We start from the raw sequence: 13,889 nt of genomic DNA on the forward strand, positions 1-13,889 counted from the left end.
GACCCCGTCAGTAAGTATCTACAGTCGGCATCGCTGCGCCACTTTGAGAAGGCGGCACGACATGAGAACCCTCTTGTCGTGGCCGCCGGAAACTACATACCCGATCCTGTAGACCGTTTGGTAAACCGTCGACGTCGCCCAAAGCACGTCATCACGGATCCTCCTGATCCATTAACGGTGCTTTTAGGCAATACAAGCACCGGTCACAGTCCTCGCCGAACCCGTCGCTTGCGACGAAGGGCTCGACGAGCGAATTAACCCACAGACACAGCCCACTGAGTTTCTCGCCGGATCTTCTCAGTGGGTCGCGCTTCCGATCCGGTGGTAGATTCTGCGAAGCACTGCTCTTGCTAGGGCGGTGTTAGCAATTCTCCGGTTTGAGCCCCGCGAGCTCACCTACACAAGCTAGGGTACGCTGAAATAGCCTCTCAAGGCTATCAGCATAGGTAGGAAAAAAAAAAAAAAAAAAAAAAAAAAAAGGGAACGATGACCGGGATTTGTAATCAATGTCATTGGAACGTTCAGAGCTCGTGTTGATAATTGACAAATTAAATAGATTGTCATTAAATGTCCGACTACCAGTATAATTTTCAATTCTCTTCCATCATAAAATTCACGACAATACCTTTTCATACAAACCAAAAATCTAGTTTCGAATTTCATTGCTTTTTTAAAAATTGTATATTATTTACCAGGAGAGAAAAAAACGCTTATATTGATAACCTAAACATTAAGCGACGTATTCAAAAAATAACTTTGATAATCGAGTTGCGATGTGAAATCGCACTAAATGACTCCGTACGAAATAATGAACTTGTTTGACACACCTCAGTTTTATGGAAATCGATTCGTTAATAATGTAATAAAAATTCAAAAAATAAAATGTATAATTCATCGTTCATCAGAAGAAGTCATGCGGCAAATATTTAAGGAACTTACCTATAAGGCAACACGGGAGCGAACGAAAAGAGCAAAAGCGCTTTTATTATGAAGGGAGGGGAATAATGAATAAATTCCGTGTAAGGGCCCACTCGTAATGCAATTGAAAACTTTTTATCAAGTGCCGGGAAATCGTGTGTAAAGGTGGACCAGGTACCTAATTACGAACGGCACCCGGATTGAATACAAGATGAGCTCCGGAATTCGAACGATGCCCCATTGCCATCCCGGGACACTTTATGAAAATCAGCACGTTAATGAAAACGTCGACTGTCGACCAACGACCCGGAAAAAAAGATTTTTAACACGACGTAATTAAATTAAACGAGCTGCGCACTCTAACATAACGGCCGTCTGGTGTAGTGGTAATTGACATGGTTACTACACCAGGGGGTCGCGGGTTCGAATCCCGCCAAGGGAAGATATTTGTATGATAAATATAAATGTCTTTTCCAGGGTTATGGATGTATATTAAATATATGTATGTGTATAACAAAAATTTTACATTTATATCCGTTATCTGGTACCTGTAACACAAGTTCTTTACGAACTTATCACGGGAACAGTTAACGAGGCGAAAAAAAAATTAAAAAAAAAACATTAATTAAACGCTTTCCTCGATGCGTTATCAAGGAAAACTTGTAAGCCAAATGAGCGGATAATTCATCTTAAAGTTTCACGATTTCATCGCCCATTAACTTCGCCTTTTGGAAAAAAAAGTCTGTTTTTTGGTTTTTAAATTAACAAGATCGTTCCAGAGCTCGCCGTCTGTCGAGGACGCACTCGTTCTTTTGTAACTCTAAAAAACAAGTCATTACCGAAGCGGGTTAAATCTAGCGCCGTTCTCCCGAGAATTTTTCGCGGGAGATCTATTATTCAGAGGCGATCGGCCACCGAGCCGCGACCGCCGTTTACGCTGAAATGATATGATTAATTACCGGCTCCAAGACTCCCTCATTAGCGTGCAAATACGAGCACTCGATGGTGAAATTGAATCACGACTCACGGCTGAACGGCGCCGCCCTCAATCGGCTTCTAATTTTAATTAAATTATTAATCACTCGAATATTTTTTTAACTGCATATAGTTCGTTCAATATTTTTTTTATTGCTTAGTCGGGTGGACTAGCTCACAGTCCACCTGGTGTTAAGTAGTTACTAGAGCCCATAGACATTTACAACGTAAATGCGCCACCCACCTCGTGATATGAGTTCTAAGGTCTCAAGTATAGTTACAACGGCAGCCCCACGCTTCAAGCCGAAACGCATTACTGCTTCACGGCAGAAATAGGCAGGGCGGTGGTACCTTACCGCGCGGACTCACAAGAGGTCCTACCACCAGTAATAATAATACTGAATCACGAACATAAAACTTGTATTTGTTAGGTCGTTTTCGGTGTGTACAAATTATTCATATGGGCCAATATAATTTGCAAGCAAATGATGTGTTCGTACACCTAGGACCTTTTCTCTGTGCTCTTACATAAATAAAGGAGGCATCACGTCCCATAATCCACGTAACAAAGAAACGTAAACATGAATGACGTTCGTCGGCTTTTGTAATATCACGTGTCGTAAAGATGAGTGACAAAATACATATTTTTTTACTTCAATACGAAGAATTGCGCGGAGGCGAAATTTTCTTCGTTAAATGTCTATTCGACCTCCTTATTAATGCCGATAAAAAAACGACGAAAATGCAGGAAAGCTTATTATTACGTCACTAAGACGAAAAGATTTTAATTTAGAACACATTAAAAAGCAGACTTAACCTAATAGGTGTATGGCTCTAATAAAGAAAAAAAAAAAACATTAAATCTATGAGCTATTAATTTTACTCCGCGTAATCTGTTTCTGGAATCAATTCTCAGCCACGGTGATTCAGCACTCTATCATGTGATTTTAAAGCCAAATTTGAAAGGACTCAATTGGTACGTAGCGGCTTAGCTATGGCCCCAGTATTACTGGTGTCCAAGGATAACGGTGGCCACTCACAATTAGGCAGTGGTTGTCGATTTCTAATGAAATAAAACTTGAAGCGCCTCCTCTGCGTATTTTAGAAACAAACGTGGACTCTATAGACACCTGAGGCCTGCGTTTTGTTACAAGCGAATTAAAACTTAAATTGAATTATTAATCTAAAGTTTTACTTTATACATAAGAAAATAGTAATAAGGTATCTATTGTCTTCGCCTAAAGGATAAGACGTCCGGTATATTAGCATCGAGTGTTCCGATTAGGCCAGTATTCGAATGCCCGCAAGTACATTTAAGTTAATGAAATACATACGTACTTAACTCATGTTCACGAGTGACTTCATGTAATAAAAATGAAGTCCGAAAAAGTTATAGATCCATAATTATTATACAATTGAGACATATGCCTCAAATGGGTTAAGGCATTCACGTTGTAATAATCCGTTGAGGTCCGATAATATCTATAAGTTTCGGAAAAAACTAAAAATCAAGTCCTTAAACCGTTTGCCTAACTACATTCATAAAAAAAAAATTGGACCCATTATCATTGTACATAGTAAAAGTATCAGACTTCTATTAGCGTCCGTAAGAAAACTTATTACATCATTTTATGAAGACAATAAATATTCTAATACTCATCTAAGTAATTGGGTCTTTCGCAAGTTTCATGTAGACAAAAGTTCTGGCAGTTTTATATCTTGGTTCTAAAGAATGCTGCTAAGGATGATATGACCTTAGTTTTATAGTCGATTCATATTTCTTATCACAACAACGCCAGACTGTTCGTTTGAAAAATAATGTTGTATTATTTTTTTATGCTGGCAATAGTTTTTTTTTTTTTAATTCTGACTTGACGTAGGATTTTTTTTTACACTATTATTATACGAAGGATTCACAGTTCAACGGCCAATAAAAATCACAATATGACTAGCGTCACAATCATCGTGCGACATGAAATCAAACTCTATTGTATTAAATAAACGTTGTCCCTATTAATAACATTCAAAGTTCCAAATAGTAATGCATGCCGCATTATTACTTCGCAGCAGAAAGGACAATACCATTACATCACGTGTAATCACATAATTATATAAAAATTAGGGCTACTATTACATGATGTTATTTCTTTTTTTTAAATTTACAGTCGATGTTTTTAGCATGTGTAAGCCTTTTTTTAGACAAATTGGTATTTCCTGTAGCATTCTCGTTGCAAATATAGCGTTCTTTATGTATAAACCATAGACGATGAAAATTTTTCGAGACCTGGCAACCCTGGACACGCTCGTACTAAGTTACCCGACACTCGAATGGGAAACTTTCAGTGGATTATCTGTGATGTTCCGGATTTATGGCATCGTCGTATTGTTAAGTGTTCGCTAATATTTCTTCACTACAAACTTCGACCATTCATACTTTAAAGTTACATTTTAAAAGGTTTCTAAAGCCTTTCTTCAAGTTATTGTATAAAGTATTTTGTTAATAGAAAAGTTATTTCAGTTCGATTTTACTACGAGATAAAATCTTAACATGGTTTTTAATGTGCGATCTTAGGTGATAAAGTCCATAATAATTACCTTTATTCTTGGTGTTTAATCTCCACAACTCATCACCCGCGTCCCCTGAGTCCACAGTCCGTTACCTAACTAGCCATATCACAAGCTTCCACCTAGCTTAACACTAAAGCCTACACTAACACAATTGACATATCAACAACGCCCGGTAACAGTCCTTAATTAATATAAAAACTCTAACATTAGTTAACATTACTAAAATAGATGTCGAAAACGACGCTCAGAATGGAGAGCGTCGTGATTATTATTGTAAGTAGGTAACTAGTCCGTTTTGTGGGTTCTTTCAGTGGACCCAGGAGGGGGTGACGGAGTAGGCGGTGCGGGGGGTTCCGCCCCCGGACAGCGTGGTGGGTACAGGAGGTGCGGGCGCAACGAACTGGCTCTCTGCTTCGGCAGCCATTGCGGTCTGCTGCTGAGGGAAATTGAAGTCTAAGGACCCGTCCATGCTGAGTTCGTGTTTTATGACCTGTCGGAGAAAAGCACATTAAGGACAGGGTTTTTTTTTTTATTGTTGAACAGTTTTTTTATTGCTTATATGGGTGGACGAGCTCACAGCCCACCTGGTGTTAAGTAGTTACTGGAACCCATAGACATCTACACCGTAAATGCGTCACCCACCCCGAGATATAAGTTCTAAGGTCTCAGTATAGTTACAACGGCTGCCCCACCATTGAAACCGAAATGCATTACTGCTTCATGGCAGAAATAGGCAGGGCGGTGGTATCTACCCGTGCGGACTCACAAGAGGTCCCACCACCAGTATAGTTAGAGGAATGTAGACGAATTATTTGAGGAGCTGATGCTACCCTCTTACAGATACTCATAGATAGGTACATCTATTTTTTTTGCGTGCGAAGACGCGGGCGCAGCTAGTGTTCTATAAATTTTCTGTGTGTTTTACATATCTTTGGAACAAAAAACATGTCTAGTTCCAGTTTCTTATATATTCCCTCAGTGATGAAACTGCATAGATAAAGATATGATGATATAAAAGCGCCTATAAAACTAGTTTGCTTGAATGTAATTTATCTGCATTTTAACTTTAACATTTTTATGGTGGAGAACTTCTATTTGATTTCTAGAAATCATTATAAGGTCAATGGTATTGCCGTTTATATTTTATTAATCGTTGTGAATATTAACTATATATTCCACAGTTTAAAATTTGACATAGTAATTTCTGTGATTTTTGAGAGTCATTTAATTTAACACTCAATTCTATGTTTAATCTTGCCTTTATTATTTTAATATAATTATTTCCAAACTTTTTTAATACTTTACAATTTTCGTAGACGGAGAAGTTTTGTTGTACATCATGTAATTTAATCTAGACTTCGAATTCAGGTTTCAGGCTGGACGGTGACACTTATATTGGTTTATCTACGGGTTCTAGTTATCACTAAGCACTTAGTACTTAGGCAGGCCCAGAAATCTTCAAAAAAAAACATTTAAAGAACACATTATCAAAAATAGTTACATAGATTATAAACTACAAAAACTATTTGGCTAATAGCTTTAAAGCAAAATGAATTTAAATTTTAAATTATCATATTTTTAATTCAGGTTATTTCGGTCAGGATATTGACTCGAAGTTAACATAATGATTTTATGTATTATCCTTAGTTCAATGGGACGTAATAGAATTAAATATACCGTTAGATTTTTCATATATGTATAGGTATATCAAAAAAGCGTATTTAAAATTACCTCATCTACATTGCAGTCGAAGCCATGTTCCAATGCTTCGAAATTTAAGTCCTCTACCAAACCAGAGTTCAAGGCGCCCATTATCTGTCCCATGACAGTCGTTGGTCCCATTCCACCAGCCTGCACCATCATTCCACCATTCATCAAAGCGGGATCCGACGTTGTCACCATTTGAGTTTGCCTATTACCTGCCGATCGAGAAACACTTTTGAGTTCTCCCTTGACCTGAACCATAGAAATGTTATTTTGTTAACGTGATTTTATTTTTATTTTTAAATGCCAAATAAACATATTTAAATGATGTTAATCGCTAGTAACGTCTATAAATTTAAATAGTCGCTAAGAATAAATAAATTTTAATAAATTTAAATTAAAAATAGTGTAAGAAAAAATGATTTTATTGTAAAAAAAGCGTGGGGTCCTTTTCAGGATATTATCAAAATAACCCTTCTACTGATATCTGTTTAGAAAATATTTATAACTCTGATACCATGCACCCACGCTTTTTTTACAATAAAATCATTTTTCTTACACTATTTTTAATTTTATTAAAATTTATTTACTTTTTTATTTTTTAGTTGGATTTCAATTTTTTCAATATTTTTAATATTTTTTTAAATTTTGAATTGTCATCGGTCCTTAATAAGTATACCAAATTTCGAGTTAATCCGACATTTTGAAGGGGGTCAAAATCATGTTCAAAGATTTCGTTACAAACATACAAACGTCTAAAGCTAATAAAAGCGTATTAAAATAGATAAATAGAATTATTTAAGTACCCGTTTGCATGATATCGGCTTGATCAGCAGACGGCGGTGGCCTGACGAAATGATCCAATGCATGCTGATGTGGGTGTGTGGGGTGGGCAGGGTGGGCGGGATGTGTGTACATAGAGGCACACGTGCAGCCTCCGTGAGGGTGTCTCGGGCAGGTTCCGTAGGATCCATACCGAAAACTACCGCCTGAAGTAGATGACGAGGTCGTTGGCACGTACCTGCAGATTCGAGTGTCAACATAGAAACATTAAGGAATTTACACAGCAAGAATAAATAACAACAAAAATAAAATAATGTTCACAGCGTGCGACAATGTGCCACATCACGTCTTGGAGATCACAGATATCGTCTTTATTGATGTTCTTATTTCAAAGAACATAGCTCTGACAGTATATACCGATGATTTGGTTTAATATAGTTGATTGATAACGGCAGACGGAATACGGCCCACCTGATGGTGAATGATTATCGTCGCCCATGGTCTTCAACAATGCCAGAGGCAGAGCTAAGCCGCTGCCTACCACTAAAAAGACATACCTCACCTAATACGTTGGCCATTTTTAAAAGCAGCATAATTATATAATAATTCTACGTCTAGTCTATTAAAAGCCGCTTTCTATTTAACGTAGTTAAAGCAAAATATTCCGGGTTTATTTAAGAAGCCGCTTCGTACATAAAGCATACTACAAAAATCTTACGGGTTCAGGAATGGATCGGCTCCCTGCAGTTTCATGGAATCGGCCAGCGAACCTGCCAACTGTTCCTCTTGCGTGTAGTCCGCTTGTGAGAAGTCTGTATTGGTGGCGTAGTCATTCGCGTATTCTTGCTTCCAATCTGGTTCTGAAGGGATCATTGAAGGAATTGGAGACAGACGTCCGCAAGATGAAGCGTTTGATGGAGCACGCTGGCGGAAGTCAGGCGACAACTGGAAACTGCTGCTAGCCCAAGCGAACAAGCATAAAACAAATAAAATATCTGTAGACTAGAAAGTACTAAATTCGAAATTAAAATATGTCCCCAACTAAGAATCGAAAGCTGCGGAAACTAATACTAAAGCTCGATCTAATGAATTTGCTGTCCAACTTCTATAACAACGTCTAAAGGGAACATGCAAATAAAACTTATGTCGCTCGTTTACATCTAAATTTGTGTGCCAAATGAGGCGCTCACCAAAATGGGGTTCAATGGTCAGCACAGGAAATATCTTTATTATACCAAATGATGACAAAAATGTTCATGAGATATGTATCCCACAGGCCGGTCCTTCGGTGATTATCGAACCATTCGAAATATATGACGAAAATGTTCGTAATCCATATAAAATGAATCGGCAATAAAAACATTAAATATGAGCTGAAATGACGAGATTCAGCATCCTCATAACTCATCATCTAATGGTTCTGAATGATTTAAACCTTTTATCATAAAGTGGCAGTGATGCAATAACTCAATTTTATTAGTTCGGTCAACGCAGTTTTGGTCGTTGGTTTTATTTTGAGATGAGTTATCATGCGTGCTTCGATGTTTATAATCGTTTGTACGTTTCTAAGTTACTGTGGCATTAACGTCATTCGGTAGCCTTAAATATTTGAAAAAGATTCCTTCCCATTGTAAGTATATGTACGTAAATCACTGCGCATTTAAAGTCAAATTAGTACCACTAAAAGATGCATCCATGGCCGATTATTGGCTTGATGCCATCGCTTGCAGGAATTCATTTACTCCATAAGGAGGGTTTTTTTATGTTTAAGTAAACAATAAAACTGCTACTCTCTATTACTCTAAATACAGTAGCTACTAAAGAACTATAAATTCATTTTAATCTGTATTGAAATTACCTGTGCATTGGTGAGTCTGTGAATATGTCGATGCTCTCCGATACTGAGCTACTTGGGCTAGGTGTTGCATCAGCTGTGGCTCCATTTCTTAAAGCTTCGGTCTACAAGACGATATATTTTTTTTATGAGGAATATTAAATTCGGAAAATAAAAGGTAATATCGATTTAAACTGAGAACATCGATTTTCCTCTCGATGAAATCATCAACACGATCATAAGAGTTGACGTAATCATAGTAGTGCTCCATTTTGTTAGGGTAACGATTCCATTACAAATTGATGTTTCGAATCGTTTGTTACCGTGTCATAATATGTACAAAACCTAATGGACAATGTACGTTTTCATAGTTCCCAAGCATACAATATTTTAAAACTAGGACTAATACGATTTTAAAGATTAGATTACTAGAATTTAAAACAAAAGTAACTAAAGAGCACAAATAAAATAAATTTCTAATACAATGATCGCTCGAAACATTTCAAGAACGTTTTAGATTCAAAACAGCTGTTTGATTGTGTCATACAATGAGCATAAAAAATTAATCATTGTAGAATTATTTCAAACAAAATTTTAAGCCTGATTGGATATTTATATAACGCAAACTAGCCGTAGGGCGATTGATAGTATGAATAAAGAAAGAAAAGCAATGGACTGAGAAATTGACATTGCTACTAGTATTACTAAAATCAAATCTACTTTGATCCCTATCTTTGAAATAATACCTTTTTCTTTACCCTTCCTCTTCGTTTCTCGAATTTCGAGGTTTCCATCGAAGCGGCTCGCCTCCTGACGGATTTTCCGGGTTTGGCGTCGGGATTGATCATCCACCATGATGACTTGCCAGTACCCTCATTCTGAACTCTCATGAAGCGGTTGTGAAGAGACAGGTTGTGTCTTATCGAATTCTGTAACAAAAACGAAATGCAATATTAAAATAAAATATTCACACATAAATTTTATATCTGAATATCTTCTAAAAGAATACTGATCAAAATTAAAAAAATAAGGGTATTATGAAATTATTTTTTTCCAATTTTCAAATAGTCGTTTACATGAATCATAGACAATCATTTCTGCGAAATCTCACTCAGATATTACTTTAGAGTCGATCAGTGCTTCACAGTCGAATCGATAACACTGAACAATGTTATAACTTTCATAAAAGTGTATTAAGTCGTTACAGCTACCGTCCCGCGTGAGGTCGCATACAAATATCACTACTTTGTATAATTCCACCACAAAACGAATGATGAAAACGATGCAGAAGCGATGTTAAAAATAACCCCCATAAACTTTAAACGCGTCGTGCTATATCCGGGCATGGCGACCGCTGACCACAAAAACATATACGAATTTTAATTCCAGCTACTGTTCAAAGTTGGTGCAATAACGCGTCCTATCTCGCACCGACAATAAAATCTCACAACTTTTTCCCGTCAAAGGTATAAAAGCGACCGCAGCAACGAATGAAGTTTTGCTATAAAACAGTCCATAAATAATTTTCTGCTTGCCCCGTGAGAACCGCCACTTACGAGACTGTACACTAGAACGGCTATAAATATGTGGAGTTGCAAAATGTTTGCGTGAATAGGGCGAACAGAAAAAAAATAAATAAGCGCAGCTTAATTTTTTGGTTGCAAAATGAGGAATTCCTTCGCGATTTTCACCCGTAATTTAACAGGACCTCGTCGCTTCAACGTCTCGGGATACGTAAATTTTTCAGATACGTCTATTTACCATGTAAATCATACAAATTTTACGAGAAACTCAGTAAAAACACGACTGTGTTTGCGCGTCTATTCGACACGTTTCGAAACCTTCGCTGCGTATAATTCGCTTTACCGTTTTAGAATGGAAAATTTTAAAACCTATTGGAATTTCAAAATACGAGATATGAATTTCATGGCGTCTCTCAATGTTTTTCCTTTGTATGTTAAAACTTAACTGCGTTTTAGTGTTGCGACATTCAAAGTTTATTAAAGATAGGTACGATGATGAGTAGGATTTTATTAAAAAATTTTTAAAGGGCTCGTTATTGGTTCAATTAAAAAAAAAACTTTAATGCGTCTAATTATATTGTGCAATAATAAAATAATAATGAATTCAGATCATATTAATTGTAATCATAAAGACTCAATTCAACATAAATTAAATCCAGTTATTAAAAAATTAATATCGCGTCAATAAAAACTGAATTTGCCATTATAAATTTAATTCAAAATTCCGTAATTAAGTTGGCGCTCACAGTAAGTTACTATTGTACCGAATGCCTAATTAAGTATTTGTACAACAATTGGCCACGTACATAAATCCGCTGAATGTGGACAAGTCCACGATTTATCAAGCGTGAAAACGCACGCAACAAATGGCCCGTCGACGCTTTGATTGATACGTCGCCAAAGGCCCTTACCATGAATTACTTCGGCAATAAAAGTGACAAGTTCGAGTTGTACTTCAAACCGACATGGTTTTCGGATCATTCGCGAATTGCTTAAGCATACTTTTTGAAGTGAAAACTTCTTTAGAATCGTTGTGATTTCAAACCGGATGCAACGGAAAAAACGACAGGTAAGAGACACAAATACAAAAGAATGAGACAGAAATATACATTTAATACAGCGCCATCTTTGAGATTTTTTAATACTAACGTGTGTATGAAAGCTCTTGTAGTGAATTTTAATTTAGGATTATACGTGAAATTAAAATATCAATTCACAGAGGGCGCTACCTTACAATTATTTACTAATGACAAAATTTTACATATACTTAAGACGTTTAGGATAATTGTATTTTAATTTTGGAAGGTTTCACTTCTACCACGTGTGAATTGCACACATGTTTTTTAAAATAAATATGCCTATATTAATTTCTTTTTGAAACTAAGATATACCATTTTTAGTGTAGCCAAATATATATTTTTATTACCTAAAATGTAATGATGTAGGTTTGATTAATTTTACTACCATTTTTTTTACGACAAAAGTAATATTTTTTTGGCTCCTATATATCTAAGAGTTTCGTCAAAACGAGTAAGTATATCTCAGAAGTTAGTTCGGCGTACTACGTCCTAATTCGACATGGACATTAATACATCCAATAATAATCCGACGAATATAATTTATGGGCACTAAATTATATAGTTGCTGACTGGCAGCTAAACTTAATCGAATTTTCTGCTCCCGTGACGTCACGGCCCATTTTTCGTAATCTACCTGTTTTTTTTTCTGCGCGTATGCGATGCGGTCCATACAGCCGTATTTCTCTACGCTCCGGCGAAGATTGAACGGGTAGAGAAAGCGGTATTTCGTGCTTTCGAAACACGGATATTTAAATTCCTTGAATTGACATAGTTGTTTTTTTCCTTTAGGAGGACGACGAGGAAGAAGAGGCACTACAGTAACACACGCTGGGGTTCTCTTCATCATTTAGTCATTTTCTATTCTTTTTTTATTTATTTTTCACATCATATCTCATAAAATTTTGGGGTATAGATATCTTTTTTCCTGTGGGAAACGGGACGGGATATTTATCAAAGCCGACATAAGTCGAGGAAGAAAAACTAATAATAATATGTATTTCTTTAACTACAAGTATTTGTATCTATAAATATTATGTATGTTATATATACACATATGTTTAAGTTATATCATTATCACACTACACTTACCAAGGTTCATCTCTGCACCCCCTAAGGTAGACTTTCAGAGAATGCCTATGGCATTAAGTCCGCCTTTATACTGTCTAGTATATAAAGTTATAAATAAATAAATAAATAAATTAATAAATAAGTTGTCCAGCTTTGTACATGCATGTCGTTTTATTTTATGAAGGTAAATATACGTTCCTTACTATTGGTAATGAATCGGTAGTTAGGTAAAAACAATATTTATGTCAGGCTCAATCTTTCGCACGTTCCACACTTCATATTAACTTTGTTTCAAATGTTAATAGAATTTAAGATATCCAAACAATTCTAAATCTAACCGCAAATTACCAAGTACTTACAAAATTATTAATTTACATATATCACAGCCGTTACAGAGTCTTATATACTGATGACATTTACAAAAAAAAGATTATAATAATGTTGAGTTTAAGTCTCTATATTAAACACCACTCGATCACCGTTTTTTATCTGACGTTTGTTTTTGTTCGTTCAAATGTGACGGACAAAATTACTGAACCTATGGTAATCATTTTTTTACTTTGAACCTTATGATGAGATTGAAAAACTATCTTAAGTAAAAAATTAAAATGTGAATTTTAATTCGCTACGTTGACGTGAGTCGAGCATTTAGATACACCACTTTGTAAAGACAACTCATTGACGATCTCGGATTGTAGCATGGCACACATATCGTGATGTCTATGGGCCCCTGAAACTACCTTACACCGTGCGCCGTCGTCACATTTACACTGGTGGTTGGACCTCTTCTGAGTCCGCACGGGTAGGTACCACCGCCCTACTTATTTCTGTCGTGAAGCAGTAATGCGTTTCGGTTTGAAGGGTGGGGCAGCCGTTGTAACTATACTGAGATCTTACAGCTTATATCTCAAGGTGGGTGGCGCATTTATGTTGTAAATGTCTATGGGCTCCAGTAACCACTTAACACCAGGTGGGCTGTGAGCTCGTTCACCCATCTAAGCAATAAATTAAAAAAAAATAAAAAAACATGCTATAAATAAAACTCTATTTGCAAATTATTCGAAAATTACTTGGACGCCTCATCTAGTGCATTTATATCAGAGAAACGGGTCGCGCCCAAACCGGGGCGGCAAGACATCGTACTTAGAATTTTGTCTACGGTAGGATCCGTGGCGCCAATGCGACCCTTATGGGGTGAATTAACAGTCTACGCCGTCTACAGTCCCCTTTAATGCTTCACCGACTTAAATTTTGTCGAATTTCCACCGCCATTATATGGCGTTACGCAATCCAAGAATCGAATGGCTTATGATTTCCGTTGTTTATAGCTCCCGTTGTGTTCTATATTCTATATTCGAGACCTACTGCTGATTTTAGTTTGTTTATTAATTTTTATTTTTATTCAGCAAAACCAAGCAGTACATTTCTAGCAGCTTA

General features: G+C 36.5%; 1 protein-coding gene across 4 annotated transcripts in view; it reads right to left on the reverse strand.

Annotated features, from left to right (window-relative positions):
• Window positions 1-13,889, reverse strand: part of foxo (forkhead box, sub-group O) — a 122,210-nt gene that overhangs the window by 15,448 nt on the left and 92,873 nt on the right. The window contains exons 3-8 of one of the 4 annotated variants that reach the window (XM_028171438.2): window positions 9,541-9,711; window positions 8,807-8,907; window positions 7,667-7,906; window positions 6,972-7,186; window positions 6,193-6,380; window positions 4,489-4,951 (exon numbers count right to left, since the gene is read on the reverse strand). In XM_028171438.2, the coding sequence (XP_028027239.2) occupies window positions 4,769-4,951; window positions 6,193-6,380; window positions 6,972-7,186; window positions 7,667-7,906; window positions 8,807-8,907; window positions 9,541-9,711 (1,098 nt within the window). In that variant the 3' untranslated portion in view covers window positions 4,489-4,768. Of the gene's footprint in view, window positions 1-4,488; window positions 4,952-6,192; window positions 6,381-6,971; window positions 7,187-7,666; window positions 7,907-8,806; window positions 8,908-9,528; window positions 9,712-13,889 lie in introns of all 4 variants that reach the window. The other 3 variants (XM_089729685.1, XM_028171436.2, XM_028171437.2) reach the window with 3 other exon arrangements.

Source organism: Bombyx mandarina, chromosome 09 (assembly GCF_030267445.1).
Source record: "Bombyx mandarina strain Sakado chromosome 09, ASM3026744v2".
NCBI lineage: Eukaryota > Metazoa > Arthropoda > Insecta > Lepidoptera > Bombycidae > Bombyx > Bombyx mandarina.